Source organism: Denticeps clupeoides, chromosome 10 (genome assembly GCF_900700375.1).
Source record: "Denticeps clupeoides chromosome 10, fDenClu1.1, whole genome shotgun sequence".
Taxonomy (NCBI): Eukaryota; Metazoa; Chordata; class Actinopteri; order Clupeiformes; family Denticipitidae; genus Denticeps; species Denticeps clupeoides.
In genome coordinates, this window is record NC_041716.1 from 18,345,327 (window position 1) to 18,363,229 (window position 17,903).

At 40.9% G+C, this 17,903-nt stretch overlaps 2 protein-coding genes, 1 long non-coding RNA gene and 2 other non-coding genes across 5 annotated transcripts; all 5 read right to left on the reverse strand.

The window, feature by feature from the left end:
- Window positions 1-1,995: 1,995 nt before the first annotated feature.
- On the reverse strand, window positions 1,996-4,567 carry LOC114798464 (L-rhamnose-binding lectin CSL2-like). The gene is made up of 10 exons (XM_028994204.1): window positions 4,449-4,567; window positions 4,150-4,182; window positions 3,681-3,725; window positions 3,433-3,568; window positions 3,227-3,330; window positions 3,081-3,125; window positions 2,838-2,973; window positions 2,622-2,731; window positions 2,506-2,537; window positions 1,996-2,201 (listed from the first exon to the last, which is right to left on the reverse strand). The coding sequence occupies exons 1-9, from the start codon at window positions 4,561-4,563 to the stop codon at window positions 2,530-2,532; spliced, it is 732 nt and encodes a 243-aa protein (XP_028850037.1). The 5' UTR covers window positions 4,564-4,567; the 3' UTR covers window positions 1,996-2,201; window positions 2,506-2,529.
- Window positions 4,568-5,812: 1,245 nt separating this feature from the next.
- LOC114797622 (uncharacterized) lies at window positions 5,813-6,542 on the reverse strand. Its single transcript, XR_003750960.1, has 3 exons — window positions 6,479-6,542; window positions 6,221-6,356; window positions 5,813-5,950 (listed from the first exon to the last, which is right to left on the reverse strand). It is a non-coding gene; the product is annotated as an uncharacterized LOC114797622 (long non-coding RNA).
- A 4,630-nt stretch (window positions 6,543-11,172) lies between these two features.
- rpl10 (ribosomal protein L10) lies at window positions 11,173-13,435 on the reverse strand. The gene is made up of 7 exons (XM_028993798.1): window positions 13,381-13,435; window positions 13,237-13,268; window positions 12,657-12,715; window positions 12,250-12,357; window positions 11,971-12,109; window positions 11,693-11,855; window positions 11,173-11,391 (listed from the first exon to the last, which is right to left on the reverse strand). Exons 2-7 carry the CDS (start codon window positions 13,257-13,259, stop codon window positions 11,236-11,238), a joined length of 648 nt encoding a protein of 215 aa, XP_028849631.1. The 5' UTR covers window positions 13,260-13,268; window positions 13,381-13,435; the 3' UTR covers window positions 11,173-11,235.
- On the reverse strand, window positions 11,506-11,640 carry LOC114798909 (small nucleolar RNA SNORA70). Its single transcript, XR_003751143.1, has one exon. It is a non-coding gene; the product is annotated as a small nucleolar RNA SNORA70 (small nucleolar RNA).
- LOC114798911 (small nucleolar RNA SNORA70) lies at window positions 12,475-12,610 on the reverse strand. Its single transcript, XR_003751144.1, has one exon. It is a non-coding gene; the product is annotated as a small nucleolar RNA SNORA70 (small nucleolar RNA).
- Window positions 13,436-17,903: the final 4,468 nt, after the last annotated feature.

Below are 17,903 nucleotides of genomic sequence, written 5' to 3' on the forward strand. Positions count from 1 at the left end.
GAATGGACTACACTGTAAGAAAATGTTAATGCATTTTGATGTAAGACTGCAAAGCAAAAAAAAAAAACATTTTGATCACTGTTTCAAAAGGAGTATGGCTGTATACCTACAAATGTCTGTATAATAAAGAGAAATTAGACATCAATGGTGTGGTTGCTGATTTAATTCATGGTATCTGGCATTCAGATAACAAAGGTCTGTTCTAGCCAACTGTAATGACTGAGGAAGGGGAACAGGACAACATGATGGCCAAAAACCATAAAAGAAACTGAAACTGACCCGCAGGCATTTGTCACTTGACTGGAACATAACCAACATACAGGAACGTAAGGGTGAGCCCAAATTAATGCAGCAGCAATGTCTGCATGCTGCTTCGTGGGTTTTACGGAGTCCTGATCCGTTAAGCCTAATTGGTGCCAGCTGGGATGGATCAGGACTCCATAGTGAGCTGCATGGGCACCTGCTGTGACGGCCCCATGGCGTCACAGTAACCCCCCAACTTCTTCCTAGAGGTTCTGATCGCAACCCCACCTGGGGCATGAGAAGAGGGTAGACGGGGTGACATATGGACACCACACGCACAGAGAGACACAGACAGGCACTCCCTCTGGTCTCTATGTGGCCTCCTCAGGAATCAGAAACTGGAGTGCAGACCCAGGTGCCTCAACGCAGCTGCCCACGCCGTCACCCCTTTCACTGGCTTCACCGTGGGGCAGCTTCTTGGTGCTGGAAATGGTCACTGACTTACATCCTGTGTCTTTACCCTCTTGCAGGGGACTGGTCACTGTATGCTGTGGTAGGGGTGTGAGTGTGGTGGACACCCGGAAACTGCTCTACCGGCCCGCTTAGTGTGTAAGGTAACAATGAGTATAATTTCCCGTAATGGGTAAGTAAACAGACCCATAATGTGACAATTGTTTAATCCCGAGCCGCCAAGTTGCCAGTGATCAGCTCCTTGATCAAAGCACCGTCCCCACAAGCTGCTCCCCGGGCGCCTGTCTGCTCACACCGGGTACCATGGCTGCCCACTGCTCACCAAGGGTGATGGTTTCGTTGTGTCACCATGTGCTGTGCTGCAGTGTTTCACAGTGAGAATCACAACAAAATGTATCCTATTTTAATGGAATAAATATATATTTTTGTTTTATTTATTTTTTTTTATGTACTCCCTCACCCGTGCCTGAACTGCACAGAAGCTACATTGGACATCAAAGTTGGTGTTCTGGCCACATTTCCACAGATGTCCATGTTTTGTTGCGGTCATTGTGTGAACGGTTAACTGCACAACTTGGTCACAATTCCTGTTTCTTCATTCAGTGGCCACAGCACGAGTAAAGTTTTTTTTGTGTCTCCTAGGACAAGACTCCAAATGTAAACATGCCTCAAATGTCTCGAAATGCCCCGAACACTTCCTGACGGAAGGTTATATTGGCAGGGTTAGGTGGTGTCTAAACCTCACCTGTTCCAAACTTTAAAAAGTTGTTCCAGTTCCAAAAGAAAACCATAAAGACTGTTCTTTTTGTTTATAGACCTGGGGCACTAATTCATAGACCTGCAATGAACCGCTTTGAAAGGTTGGTGCCAGGACACATGAAGGACACCATTGCAGACAACAAAACCTCCCACACTGAACTATTAGTTGTGGCTTTGAACACCAAATTGATCCATAACCTGCTGGACCCCATCGGTGCCCTAAGCACTCGAACATTAGCTTTCTTTACAAACAGACCCAAACATCTCCTACACCCCGATCCTCAACAATATCTTTGAGCAGCTTCAGGAAGGAGGATGCAGTTCATACACCCATCTTATCGTTCTGTCACTCCCTGCTGAGTGTAGTTTCTGGTTTGAATGTTTCACTGTCACAAGTTGTGAGTTACATGTTTTATACACTATTTATGCAAGGCATCAATACAGCAAAAGGACTTTCTACGCTTAGGTTCTACGACTTTGAGAGCATTGTATTACTGGCATGTTTAAAGAATTCCAATTACATACATTTTGCACGAAAGAAGCTTTATTTTGGATGGAAAATGACATCAAGAAAATACATTGGTCAAGTGCCCTGAGTAAATCAAAAGAAGTCCCAAAAAAGCCCCAGTATATGTAGTTTTCTTGTGAAGAGTATGTGACTTTGAGCACATGCAGGTGATGTCTCAGCACACTGGACTCAAAAGATGCTGCTGCTGGTTCACATTTTGCTGGTTTCACATATTTTAAAAAAAGGTTCAGAAACAACATTAGGCAATTCACTTCTAATATAAAATCTAGAATAATATTTGAATTTGGCAACTCCAGAAGTTGTATATATGAGACTGCGAAACTTTTATGCTTTGTCTACATCTATTGGGTCAGAATATAATAATCAAAATGATTATATTCTGTGCGGCATTAATCCTCAGAACATCTTACAGTTTAGTGCATAGTTCTGCATTTAACACCAGTTAAAAAATATATGATTTTCTTTTGTGATTTAACCAAATAAGGTTTTTGTTGAGACCTCACCTGGCAGGAATTTCTGTCTTCACCTTAGTTCTCTATGGAAAGAATATTGCACTGGTTATAGATCTTGAAAGCTTGAAGTGATTTAGTTTTTTTTATTTGAAACTGGTCATACTAACCAGAAGACACACAGATGTAGGTCACCTCCAAGTATTTATAAGTACCAACACAAGGATCAAATGGTACAAAGCTCCCAGCACTCAGGGAACAGAGAGATTTTCCATTACAGCTTAGAAACAGAAGCAAATAGACAATTTCAAAATGCTGTCCATGATACCAGTTGTAATGTAAATAACATCTTGTTAAAATAATCATAGATAAAAAGTGGAGGTCACCTCGAAGACACGTCACTGAGAGTTCTTGGCAGGTAGCATTCAGTCATGGCAAGCTGATTGGCTGGTCGATCGCCAGAACATGTTGATCCATCTCTACGTCCATAATTACTGCTTGTGATTTCTATTATGTCCTGGCCTAATGAAACATGAGATGAACACGAGCAACATGTCTGTTTGCATTCATCCGGCCCCATTCAATGTAAAAATTGTCACAGTCATTAATTATGGTGTATCTGCACATACCACAGTCAAGTGTCATGTGACCAAATTCACAAGTCACTGCAGTGCCTAAAAACACATTTTAGAGAATGAACTTTGTTAGTGAATAATATTAAAATGTAATGAAAGTATACTTGTGGATACGGAGAGGTCTAGTGACCAATACTCACGGGCAGAAACACATGAGTAAGTGGTATTCAGGTATTTGTAGGTACCGAAACAGGGGTCAGATGGGAAAAATACAGGAAACTCGCATACTTTCTTCCCATTACACCTGTTGTAATTGAAATTTTACTGGCAATAAACGTTCACGTCTCGGAAAAAATGCGATTCTCATGATAGATAAACGTATCATACCAGGCTATACTGGGCTTACCTTTGCGAGATCACAGGCAGGACTCCACTCAGAGAACAATGTGTGTTGGTCAGTTCATTTTGAGGTCTCCATGTAATGCAGGTCGTGTCATCTTTGCGTCCATATTCAGCTCCATTTATGATTATTACCCCTTCATCTGTACATACACACAAAACATATGTTCTGCAGCAAGTTGTTCAAAATGTGCAGTCACAGCCATGGACTATGATTTTTTTTATTGTTAAATTATTTTTCTAGAATTAACTTACTGCAGCTGATGCGCTGTACGTTCCCATCACAGTTGATGACTTGTCCTGCAACACACAAACACAGGGGACAATGCAGGAGGCTCGGGTGACAAACAGAACCACAATCATTTTCAACATTCTGATCAGTGCAGTAGTTGTAGCTTGGAGAGCTACAGGTACCTCGGATTCCATCTGAAAAACTAAACTGGACTCATAACACTAATGCTCTCTACAAAAAAGAGGCAGATGAGTCTGCATCTGCTGCGGACGCTCAGGTTTTTTGGAGTGCAGGGGATGCAAATGTCCCACATGTGGGACTAAATAAATGTATCTTAATTGAGTAAAAAGCACCAATATTGAGTAGTTCAGCACTCCATTTTTATATAATTGCTAAACTTATAAGAACAAGAAAGAAGTCACAAAACTGCTGGTCAGTAGTCAACATAATATATATATTAACATAAATATTGCTATGTTAATATATGGTTACCTGCACTTGCTTTGCCAAGGCACACAGCCAGCACTGCAGGAAAAAAAAGAAATGGTTGAATGAATTAGCTGAGCATTTATATAAAATGAATTACTTTAGTTGATTTAGCCTAGTATCTAAAAATCTCTCACAAGCATCAGTATTTCATTAAATGAAAATGCAGATGAAGCATAAAACTAGCAGACATAAACCGGTTGTTTTCTTCATTTTTATATATATACATATACACACACACACATATATATATATATATATATATATGGTCTTAAGTTCCTCAAAGAGATATGAAAGACACTTACGGATAATCAGGCACTTGAGCATCGTGAAGAACTTCTTCTGCACACACAGTGTGGTCGTACTGTCTTGCTTTGACTTATAAAGCATTTGAAGACATAAGCTGCTTCCCACTGACATTAATATTCCTAGGGTGTGGCTTCTGTTTTCTACTATTACGCTCACAATCCCTTGGGTCTGACCTCTATCTAACCCCAACCATTATTTCCTGTTCTGCCCATTTGTATTATTGTATTGTATTATTCCACAGAACAGTATTCAGTGAGAAATGCAGAAATGCAGTTTCAAAAGCATTCTATGGTCCCTGAGCAAGTCTGGTAAATAGTATGGTTGTATACCTACATACGTCTGGATAATAATAAGAAGTCAGACTTAAATGGTGTTGTTACAGATTTGTTTATTGTGCATCGCATCTGGTATTCGGATAACAAATGATTTGTCCAACATTTGAGGTGTGTCACCATTTTATTTGTTCTACAAATACTGTTGTCATAATGAAAAAAGGACACAATCCCAGACCCTGGCACACCGTAAAATCATATGCCATGCCACACTGTTAGTTGTGGCATTTAACACCAAACTGACCCATAAACTATTGATCCTTGTTGTCAGTGCCCATCATTCGACTCACCACATATTCACATACAGAAGTGCAGCCGGACACAGCTCCAGCACAAAAATAAAACTGGCTGACTATGCCACTACACAGGCCTGATCTCAATGAAAACACATCCTAGTCTCTCATTGCAGAGCGGTGTCAGGACAATATCTCCTACAGTATGTAAATTGTAGCAGCTTCAGGATTACGGGGCCACTTCCTTAACCACTAGGCCAGAGGATGCCATTCACAGACCAATTTTATCGTTCTGTCACTCCCTGATGAGTTTAGTTTCTGGTTTGAGTTCATGAATGTTTCACTGTCACAAGTTGTGAGTTACATATTTCGGCAAACACTACTTTTTATATATGCAAGGCATCAATATAGCAAACTGGCTTGGCTTAAGTTGTATGACTTTCATAGTTGTAAAATTGATATTCCTTTCCGTACATTTTACATGATCAAACAAAAAAAACTTTCCCCTCAAGTTTTCCTTTTTTTTTTTTTTGTGAACTTAAGCCTATTTGATTTGTTCTAAAAAGTTAAACAAACATTTGCAGTGGATGGCAAATAAGCTTATCAGCAACATTAATTCAGTTCTACCGCATGTCACATGGTGGAGGATGAGCTCCATTGTCCATGTGCCTGGGAAAGGGGGGAGAGGGGGCATATTCAAATGACCCATCCTAAAGTACCTTCAGGTCTTCATGTCTGTGTGGGGATTGTCTCTGGCTGGGATTTTGCATAACTTTATTTTGAATGAAACAAGAAATCAGGAAAAACACATTAGTAAAAAGCCCAGATATATGTAGTTTTCTAGTGAATAGTATGAAATGTGACTGAGCACATGCAGGTAATGTCCCAGCACACTGGACTCCAAAGAGTGAGCTGCTGGTTCACATTTCACAGCTATGGAGAGAAATTTAAATGAAAGACCATTTAGAAATGAGTTACAAATATATTATATATAAAAATTGAATTCTAAATTAGAGATAAAAAGTTGTATATATATGAAACTACACAACTGTATGCTTTGTCTATTGGGTCTCATGAAAAGGATTATATTCTGGTGAATGCAAAGTGATGCACTAAGCACCACTTCAAAAATCATAAAGGAAAAAAAAATTAAGTCATTCTCATTATAGGTGAACGCATCATACCAGGCTATACTGGGCTCACCTTTGCGAGATCACAGGCAGGACTCCACTCAGAGAACAATGTGTGTTGGTCAGTTCATTCTGAGGTCTCCATGTAATGCAGGTCAAGTTATCTTTGAGTCCATATTCAGCTACATTTATGATTATTACCCCTTCACCTGTACATACACACAAAACATATGTTCTGCAGCAAGTTCTTCAAAATGTGCAGTCACAGGCATGGACTGATTTTTTTTACATTTTTTTTTTAATTAAAATGATTTTTCTAGAATTAACTTACTGCAGCTGATGCGTTGTATGTTCCAATCACAGTTGATTACTTGTCCTGCAACACACACAAGGGACAATGCAGGAGGCTCGGGTGACAATTCTTTGTTTTATGAATGTATAAATAAACTAGTGTGAGATCATCTGCTTACATGCACTTGCTTTTCCAAGGAAGACTGCCAGTACCACAAGAAAGGGAATTTTAAAATCTGTTCTCTCAATCATTTCTTGACTCATTTGTCTAATCCCGTATAGCACAACACAGGCTTACATATTAATGTGTCGATCTTTAACTACTCTGGAGAGAAACAGAGCCAACTTAGATAATCACGCACTTCAGCATGGCAAGGACCATTTCCAGCATACTCAACATCTTGTGCTTCGGGTAACGGGAGAAGAATTGCACAAAGTAAAGTGACTTTTACACAACTTTAAAAACCAGTGGCTGGATCCGTACATACAGAGACAGCACCAAGCCACAGCAGAGGACACTAAAGCACTATAAAAAGGTGAGGGACAGCTGAATCAGGACTACATAATGGGGAGACACAGGTGAACCCACTTCTCTACTAATCAGGGGACAAAAACAAGTCCTGTGTCCCAATAATGGCTACTAGGGGCAGGCAGCCTGTAGAGCAGCTACATCTTTTTCTAAAAAGTAAAAAATTACATAAATAAATAAACTTTTTACGATGTAGATTGTACATGTAGAGCTAGGGAAAATAAGGATATCGTGGCCACTGAGGAGGATGTTGACAAGATCTGTGGAACATTTCTGTGCCTCATTGCGTGGCTTTAGACTTTGTCTAAATTATTTGAATGAAGCAAATAGGCTAACATTTGCAGTGGATGGCAAATAAGCTTATAAGCAACATTAATTCAGTTCTACATGGTGGAGAATGATTTCCATTCTCCGCACCCAGACGCAGGCGCTTTGCGGTAAGGTTGCAAGTGCAGTGTGCGGAATTCAAATGCACCATCCTAAAGCAACTTTGGTTAAGTCTTCATGTCTATGTGGGGATTGTCTCTGGATGGGATGACCCACACAGGCAGTAAACAAAATACAGCTAATATTCAGCAAACTGTTGCCTGTTGATCAGCTACACTAGACAACATTTACATTTACATTTAAGGCATTTGGCAGACACCCTTATCCAGAACGACTTACAACGTGCTTTCCATCGATGAAGTGATCAGTTCCGGTTCATTAGGACCCTCACCTATGAATATAATCCTTTTATTCACTCTGTTGTAGATTCTACACATAAGTTCGACAATAAGAAAGTTAGAAGTTAATCTAAATATTCTCTAAAGAGGAAGGTCTTGAGCTGTCGTTTGAAGGTGCTCAGTGACTGAGCTGTTCTGACCTCGAGGGGAAGTTCATTCCACCACCGAGGGGCCAAGACAGAGAAGAGTCTAGATGAATGTCTTCCTTTTACCTTCAGAGATGGAGGGACCAGGCGAGCAGTACTGGAGGCTCGGAGTATACGAGGTGCAGTGCGAGGTGTAATAAGGGCTGTGAGGTAGGATGGTGCTACTACATGTTTGGCTTTGTAGGCCAGCATCAGTATTTTGAACCTGATGTGTGCAGCTACTGGGAGCTGAGGGGTGGTGTGGGAGAATTTGGGAAGGTTGAAGATCAGTCGTGCTGCTGCATTTTGTATTAGTTGTAGAGATCGGATGGTACTTAGAGGTAGACCAGCTAGAAGGGAGTTGCAGTAGTCCAGTCGTGAGATTACTCAACATGGCCTGGCAGATGTGCTTGGGAGTCAATACTGGGGTTCCAGAATTGACTCCCAAACAACTCCATCAAAAAAGTAACTTGACTTGCCCAGCTACCCTGCTGCCTGAGTGCTTTGAAGGTGAGTCAAGCTGAGCTGACAGCCCTCACTAAATCATGCAAAACTGCTGAAAAATAGGCTAAGATTAACACAGACTCCAGATATACCTTCGGAGTGGTTTGTGACTTTGGACCTTTGTGGAGACATCAAGGCTTCCTAACAGCAGCTGGAGCACCAGTGAAGAATTGAGAACCGGTAAAAGATGTGCATGATTCAACTCCCACCAAAGTCTTCAGACACCACACAGTGCAAGGGGAACATATTTGCTCACTGATGAAGCAGCACAAATGGCAAGCGCAGACTGGGGACAGTGTTCAAACATCTGGATGACATGCAGAACAGACAATGTATGCAGACATGCAGACAGCCACTGGACAGCCCATATCTAGCACACCAAATCCCTTCAGATGGACACACCAGGATGCAAAAGATGATTCCAGATGTCAACCTTGGTGGATCACACACTTCCGATAACATATGCATATGTGGTGAGACAACATCTGACAAGCCAGATGAACAATGCTGTTCCAGGGACACAAACACCACCCATTCCTTCCCCTTCAAGTGGAATTCATAACTCTGCCAAAAAGTTGCGGGGGGCAGCAGGATACGCTCTAGGATACTGTAACATCTTTACCCTGTCTCAGGAAACTTGAATATAAGCTCCCGTGCCTCTTCGCTAGGGTTGGGGAGTAACATGCTGTAATGATGTTACGTAATTTAATTACAAATAAAATTCATTACATTACTGTTGGGAAATGTGTAATTAAATTACAGGTACATATTGAATTATTCATGATTACAATTTTAGTTACATTTTTCATTTTATGATATGTTCAGATTTTGGTTCTTCAACGTGCTGTTGAATCAGTGATTACCAACCTATCGTGGAGCAATTTTCAATTGATCAAGCTTTTACCAACTTTGAGGTTGTTAAAGAACCTCGAAGTTGACATCATGCATGGACATGCTGTTATCTCAGAGCACCATTACACACCGATACGAGGGAATGGCAGATGACATATGTGGAGTGTTTCTCTCCAGTTTTCATGCGTTGACTGACCTGATGAATGTGGTATGGTTTTTGGAGATATGAGTTCCAAAGAAAAGCTGTTGGCCATTTTACCATTTAAAGAACACACCAGAGGTGAACATATTTTCCACACTTTCATGGAATTTGTTACTAAGAGCCAGTTGTTCCCCTGTAAGACAATTAAGGCCCCTGTAAGATAAAAAAGTTGCTGCCTAACATAAAAGATTTTCTGAAACTTTCCAACATGAATATGAACCAAGCAATCTTTTGGGATGCAAAGTCAGTAAATTGCTTGACAAATTCTGACAAGATGTTCTGACTTTCCTCATAATGTGAAAAGCCAAGTTGCCCTGATGCTGAAGTTCTGCCTGCATATGAGGAAAGTTCCAGCGTTGCAGCCTCCAAGCCAGACAGTAGTTGCTGTTAAATGCCTTCACAGAACTGAGCATGTTGATTATATGCTTAACTTAACCCTGCAGCTCCAAATGAACTCACTGTGAAGTTTATATGTTAGAAAAGCCAGGAAACACACTTTTCAGTTTGGTCCCAGTATTGCCGTGTAGTAGCACTATTCCCCTTGTATAGCCCAGCTGTTGAGAATGAGATTATCACACTGCAAAAGGACATTGAAATGTAGTCCAGGGCAACAACTGGCATGAATGGAAAGTTTTGGAACCCACTGCTGGAACAAAAATATCCCAACCCCAGAGAGTGTGCCATGAACTTATCGACAGTAACAGATGCACATAGGCCATTATAAAGTAAAGAGTTGTCAGAAAAAGCAAAAAATAAAGAAACACACTCCAAATAAATATAAAGGAAGGAAGGTGGTATGCAAGAGATGGAGAGACAAGATGTTACAGACACTGTGTCTGTTTGCCAGTGACGGAGGTGAGATGGATGGAGGAAACCCAACCAACCATGATGTTCCGCACATTATTCAATGCTCTTGAATGTTAAATAATTGGTTTAGCAGTGGTTTAAAATTGTATGATCTTACAGTAATTATAATTATGTTAATTCATGTATACAAACAAGTTTGGAACAAGTCAGTGTTTAGAATTGTTAAATAAGGTAAATTCTGCCAGGTTACAAAATTTCAAAATGAAATAACACTTAAGATACTTTAACAATTTAGTAAATTCTGAATTAATAAACAAGAAGTAATCAAATGTAATTAGTTACATTACTTTTATATTGTAATTGAAATTGTACTATTACAAAATTTACATGAAGTAACTAACGAATTACATTTCCAAAGTAATCTTCCCAACACTGCTCATCACTGCCTGAGAACATGGAGATTTCCCCAAAAGGAAAGATCCTAAATGTATAATTTTATATTATGACCTTTTTAATTAAACATTGTCTTACAGAGGAATCATTGAGGGTAAAATAATGCCTTTGATATAAGCACTGGCTTATGTCATATGATGCCTTTCCGGATATTTTGAATTGAGACAATTGTGCAATGTACTTCAGTCTTGTAAAGCAGACAAATTAAATTAACTACAAAGTTGAAATAGTGTTGCAGAGGTTCAATTCATTGTGTTGCAATAATCCACTCTCATTTTTTGATCTCGGGCATCAAAAATAATTTTTCAGAGGGGGTGTTTTCTCAGGCCACCAAACAGACCAAGACTCTTACTCTGCCACCTACTGGCCGCAGGTAGTCTCTTCTACAGTTTACTACAACCAGGCTCATATCACACTGCAAAATAACAAGGATTCTAGTACAAAATTGTGGATCTTAGATGAACCATAAAGCAGTATAAATACTGACACGAGAAATGTGGACAGAAGATTAAGACTGAGAAATGACACAGCCCTGGATAATTACTCAAATGTGGACTTTATTGTGGACACCAATTCCAGACAAGTCACACTGTGTGGTGTTTAGTTAGCGTGGAGAGCCTTCCAGCGGCTCAGAGGGCCGTGGTTGGGAATGTACTTTGCTCCACAGCCATCAGGGATCAGACGCTTCTCCTGCATCATGTCATCAAAGTCAACTGCGTTGAACTTGGTGAATCCATACTTCTTGGAGATGTGGATCTATAAATTTAAAAAAAAAAAAAAAAAAAAAAAAAAAAAAAAAAAAAAAAAAAAAAAAAGGGGGGTTCAGACAGTACTCAGATACAATACAAGTTTTCTTTGTTCCATCCATTCACTTGTCTCAATGGTCCCTTTGAAAAGCCCAGCACTTCACAGCTAAGCACATACACTAACCAGAGAGTTACTGTCTGCAGCCTTTGCACACCAGGACTGTACCACACCCAGTCTGGTCGGCTTAATAAGCTGCAGGTAATCAAACAACCAAAGAGTTGGCCTCCCGTCAAACACCAAACTTCAGTACCTTCTGGCGGCCAGGGAACTTGAACTTGGCCCTCCTCAGAGCCTCAATGACATGCTCCTTGTTCTGGGCCTTGGTGCGCACGGACATGATCACCTGACCAATGTGCACTCGAGCCACTGTGCCCTGGGGCTTGCCAAAAGCACCACGCATCCCAGTCTGGAGCCTGGGGGGTGGGAGAAAAATAAAATCCCAAATAAGATCTGCTGTTACAGTGACAAGGTTTATTGCCTATTTTGATGTTCATGTATAAAGACTTAAAATTATTTTGGAACACTCACCTATCAGCCCCAGCACAGGATAACATTTTGTTGATGCGGATGACGTGGAAGGGGTGAAGGCGCATACGGATGTGGAAACCATCCTTACCACAAGTCTTCACCATGTACTTGTTAGCACAGATGCGGGCTGCCTCAAGAGCTGCAAAAACAAATAAGATAGATAGAGATAAGAGTGGACAAATGAAAACCACAAAAGACTAAGATCAGCAAGAAAAGTAAACTTTACATGAGGGGAGAAAAAAACAAAACCCTATAAACGTAGTAAACATGGCTGCTAACCTTCCGAGGACAGCTGCTCATATTCATCTGACACCATGTGGCCACACAGGGGGAACTCATCAACCTTAGCCTTCTTACGTCCCAGGTCGAAGATCCTGATCTTGGGATCTGTGTTCAACAAAGAAAAATACTCAGTCACACTGGACTCGGGGTTCATCAGCGTGTGACATCACCAGATTAAAGTAGACAAGTTAGTACACTCGCAATTAAAACTGATTAAGTATGTATTGTCTCAATGGTCCCTTAGAAAAGCCCAGCACTTCACAGCTTAGCACATACACAATACCAGAGAGTTACTTTCTGCAGCCTTTGCACACCAGGACTGTACATCAAACAGACTGGTCGGGGGGAAGGGGGACAAGATAATATAAAGGGGGGAAGGGGGACAAGATAATTCTGGAACCTACCAGGCACACCCCGACAGAAACGGGACTTTGGGTAAGGCTTGTTTTTGCAGTATCTGTAGCTAAAAGTTGCAGAGGGGAAAAAAAAAAAAAAAAAAAAAAAAAAAAAAAAAAAAAAAAAAAAAGTTACTTTATAGCTCCACAGAATTCACATTTAAACTTAATATATAACATGGAAACAAACAATTTATTAATTTCTTAAACAATGTTCTATACAAGGCAAATATGTTAAACCGGCACAAATATACATGTATTTACTTAAACTATATCCACACCATATTTATGAAACTATAGGGAATCATAAGTCAACGCGATAAATGATACCTGCGTCCATAGCACATTAACACTTTTCCGTAATTTACAAGACGCGTTTCTAAAAACCACGTTTTTCCGGGCTATTTTACGGTAGGACACGTTAGTTCCCAACGCAGACAACTCTACTCAGCTTAACGATGGTTAAAAGAAACCCGCGGTCACCGGAGAAGGGAGACCGAGTCGGGGACTGTGCACATGGCCGCCCGCCCTGCAGGCCCTGCCATTTTCTCCTACCCAGACACACGTAAAAGGCCGATATTTAACTCACCATCGGGCTGGTCGGCGGCCCATGGTTGCGATCTGCAATAAACACAAGACAAAAGTCAATTATATGACCGACCGACAAGAATCGAATGGAAAATCAGCGAATTTATAGCATTTAGACCAAGAGCAATTGTCCACACGGTCTTACCACGCACTCGCCTAATGGAGGAAAGGAAGTGGCAGCCACTTCCGATGCGTCATATACAGAATCGGAAATGAAATAAATACATTTAGTTAACTTTTAATTAAATTAGCGAATCAAGGTACGATTAGTAAATGTGTCATATTCCGGTCACATAAAATATTTAAAATAATCGAATGCGTTTTACATCGTCATTTCTCCAGTACCGGAAATAAAATTGAATTCTGGGTAATGTAGTTTATCTTTGTAACGCCTTTTTTGCAGTTGAAAAGCTTTTATTTGGATTTTTCTGCTGGGAAAGTCAGATTTATATTGCTCAATTTTCAATACATCACATTTTAAGCGAGGATTTTTTTTTTTTATATATTCAACAACGTTTAAAAACTTCCTGTGATAAAGACGTTTTGCTGAATCAGACCACAAGAGGGTAGCAAAGGTTTACTTCAATGGCAATGTCATGTCCGCAAGAGACCGCGGCGTATGGCGCTGTTCTCCAGTTAAATGCACGTCATATGACGTCATATTCCTGAACTTTGGTTAATGCAGAACAAATGTTCTAAAGGGAGCAGAGTTGATGTAGAGGCTACACCGATCATTTGAACATAAATGACAGATCCAAACGCTTTCCACGTGTTTGGATCTGAATGAATGGAGTTGATCAGCCCAAGTCCCTCTGCTGTATGAATGTTAGACTTTCTAATCAATATATAATCTCAAAGATGAAACCTTGTTGCCAATGTAATATGTACAACAAGAGGATGTACTCCTTGTCTGGCTGCAAGCTTTTAATGACCTAATCATACATCTGGTTCCACCACAGACTCAAAGGGCTATAAACAATCTCAAGTATTCCTAGCATCTCTATTTGCATTCCAGGCTGCAGTGTGGCAAGCAAACATACCGTAGATGGGACTGCGATCAGATCAGCTCTGCTCTGTTTTTTGTCCTGTATTAGATATTCAAGACTGCAACATTCTAGAATCAGTCACTGGTCTAGAAATGAACCTCTTATCAAATTTAAACCCCAGATTTGCTGAAACTTGGAGGCTTTGAGCAGAATCAGGCCAGTGCATCACCACAATGATCGCTTGCTCTGCACATACTATGCAGATTTGTAAAGGCTGTGTAAGTGAAGTGAAACACGCGACACACCACAGCACCTCACCCAGCGGTCTCAGCATTTAACCCGTCCCCTGAGGGACGACAGTGTGTGGGGACGGCAGTTTGCTCGGTGGCACCTCAGGGGCACCTTGGCGGTTCGGGATTTGAACCATCTGAAAAGGGGTCCACTTCCCTACCCGCTAGGCCACCACTGCCCCGCAATGTAATACTGTTATGAACTTCATAATAATGACAGCGAACAAATGAACAATAATGGAAAAAAAACATGGTTTCACAGATTTCTGCTTGCGTTGCAGTTTTTATTTTTACTGTTTTTATTAAAGAATGTAAACTTGATCTACAAGGTTTAGTGGTCTAACCACATCTCTCACTTGTCCCACCTATGCATGACAGCAGTTCTGTAGTTCTGCATGATGCATAATTTCACAATATTCACTCTACACCCATGTCTTAAAAGGATGTGAAACTGCGCAGTGAACACAGGCTGAGGACGAGGGAGACCGGATAGTCCATGTCAAGGAGGACACTTTAATTCCACTTTCTGGACCGTGTCTTCTAGTGCTGCATGTGTCACAATTAAGCCAACAAACCAGTCAAAGCACATGAAAGCACCAAACTATTTAACCAATCAGAGGAGCTCTTCAGTTTTTTGTCGTTTGTAAAACCTGAAGTAGCTCAAATTGTCCTCCCTGACGTGGACTCACGGCTAACCATGCAGAATACACACAGCCCTGTCCCGAGTTTCGTTTCCTGCCATAGAGGGTTTAACACCACACCCAATCATGAGCAAATGTTGAGTAGAAGCCTTATCGCTCCTGAATGGAGAATTTAAGTTGAATGATAACTAAACCGAATGAAATGTAGGTTCTGGACAGAGAGAGAGAGAGAGAGAGAGAGAGAGAGAGAGAGGGAGGCTCCTGTAAGAAGGGTTTAATAAGCTCCAAATGTTAAAGTCCTGGTAAGCAGAGATTATTTCACAGAGGAAGTTAAGGGGAAAGACACGTAGTGTGTGTGTGTGTATGTGTGTGTGAGAGAGAGAGAATGTGAGTGTAATTGTCTGCCTCCATTTTGCACAACCAAACTCATACTTGTGCCTCTTCATCTAAACATCTCTTAGCAACCAAGAAAACAAACATGGCACATATCCTGATCTGGCATGGGCCTGTCATTGGGCTGTTAAGGATCATGCAAACCAGGTATCTGATGAGTTGACAAGAAGAAAAAAAACAATGACTGTAAGTGGTTGTGGTGGTTAAATGACAGACCAGCAAATCAACCTTCCACAAAAACAAGTTCCTTATAAATAAATATAATTTTTTAGGACATCATTTTTTTTCTCTGTATGACCCCACAGAAGCGCTTCTCTCTCCTTTCTGCTCCCTGTCCCTCCACGTTTGTGTGTGCTGGTGTGCTGGAGCAGCCTGTCCACACAAGTCTTCATCCCTGAGTCGACTGCCTCAGTCATGAGATCATATGATGTCATCCAGGTTCTCTTACAAAACACCTTCTCTGATATGGCAGTCTGAACTGTTCAGTGTAGGAGTGTGTGCGTGTGTACGTGTGTGTAGACTGGTGTTTGTCATGAACGAACGTGGTGATCCCCCCCCAAAATACAGTGTCTGTATTTATGCATGCGTGAGAGAAAATGCCTATGTTTATCTGTGGGGTTGGTCAGAGGAAGAGAAAGGATATCAGATCATACAAAAATGCTTGTAGGTTTTCTTTTTTAAGTCTGTAGACCATCTAAGCAAATATCCAAGGTGCACACTGTAGCAAAAGCAGCTTATTATGTGAATTTCCCTGCATGGCCTATTATGCAAATGTATAAGACATCTGTGGAACATTAGTGTGTTTGAAATTCATATTGATCAGAAATTGCCCCAATATAGAAATTACCGGAATACAACGTTTCAGATTTTAATCAGAATTTAATGGTCTTTTTTAATATGAAGTTCAAACATATTAATTCAGTGCCGTTAAATGGCCATGACAGAACGCATTGTCATGCTGGCCAGAGCAGGATGACCATCTGCCGTGACTCCTGCATGCAGTGAACCAGACAAACAAACGCTGCCGACCTCTACATTGCAGGGGTCAGCGTGACATCATCGCTGTCTGTTTTCACCCAACATCTGTTTCCAGTTATTTACACCAGATGCAGGTATGAAAATGTATCCAGCATGTATTCTGAAAAACGTTACATTCATCTTTGTGTATTTATGGAAGTGTGATGCTTACTTTTCATATGTAAGTAGCTGTCACATGCATTTGTCATGTATATTTTTTTGTACAAAAAAATTTAGGATTTTTACTGTGAGTCCTTCCTTGCACATATTTTTGTTGCAGGTTATTATAGGGAAAAAGGAGAGGACACACGCAGTCTCTGCATGTTATAATACAAGTACTGTTTATGAATCTCACGTTTTCTGAATCTATCTATTTTCAGAAGAATGTGTGTGTACATGTGTGTATATTAGTATTGGATTGATGGTAACAGAGAAGGTCTGTTCATACTGTTCATGTAAGGAGGGGGGGGCTGTCCGATTCTCAGCCCCTCCACATTCCTCCTCGCAAATATGGCCATGAATGCTGGGTCTCCTCCCCATTCCCGTTCTCTACAGCTCTGTCCTTCATGAACTTTCTCACTTATTCATGGTGTGTTTTGTGGTGAAACAGGGGGAATAATGACTGATGTTTGACCGACATGGTGTTGGTCACCTTGCACAGCTTTGTTCGACTGTGCTGTCGACTGAATTTTGTGAGAGCTGGGAAAGCTTGCTTGAAGGGGAAGGCACACATTCCTGCAGGAATTCAGAGCTCTTGGGGAACGGGGGGGGGGGGGGGGGGGGGGGGGGGGGGGGGCACTAACACTGATCCCGTCTGAACGTACCTGTAGGTGTTTTTAACTTCATCAGTTTTTGGTTTCCTTTTCAGCTGACTTGTCAAGCCCAGGGGCAGAGCTGCATGCCACAGGCACTCCAGGTCAAAGCCCAGCCCGCCTCCCACCTGAACCCCCATGAGGGCAACCAGGTGTCCCACTTTGCATTGCATCGGTAACATCTGGACACTTTGTCACTTATACATATATTTGTCACTTGTCACTGGACACTATATATATAAATAAAGAAATATGTGTTTGCCTGCACAATTTGGTATTTCAGGTGATATTGCAAAACTGTAATAAAAAAATGTCTGCGTTAGCATTACAACTATATGTCCCAAAACATTCAAAAAAAAGGAAAAGACTAAACATATTGCCTTAGTTTTGTGCAACTCATCTAATTTGAGCTTGGACGGGATTTGTAAATTGCAGTACCATGCTGATAGGCAGGTCTTTGTTAGTTGGAAACAGATTAACAAGTCTTCCGATCATGGAAACTGAGCAGTCAAAGTGGTGTAAAGTGTCC

Coding starts and splice junctions, on each gene's coding strand:
- rpl10 (XM_028993798.1), bottom strand. CDS start 13,259: ATGGGCCGCCGACCAGCCCGATG. Junction 12,358..12,656: donor TTTCTGTCGGGGTGTGCCTG/GTAGGTTCCAGA, acceptor TGTTGAACACAG/ATCCCAAGATCAGGATCTTC. Junction 11,856..11,970: donor TCCTGTGCTGGGGCTGATAG/GTGAGTGTTCCA, acceptor CCCACCCCCCAG/GCTCCAGACTGGGATGCGTG.
- LOC114798464 (XM_028994204.1), bottom strand. CDS start 4,563: ATGTCAGTGGGAAGCAGCTTATGTCTTCAAATGCTTTATAAGTCAAAG. Junction 2,974..3,080: donor TCACATGACACTTGACTGTG/GTATGTGCAGAT, acceptor ATGTTTCATTAG/GCCAGGACATAATAGAAATC. Junction 2,732..2,837: donor CTCAGTGACGTGTCTTCGAG/GTGACCTCCACT, acceptor TCTGTTTCTAAG/CTGTAATGGAAAATCTCTCT.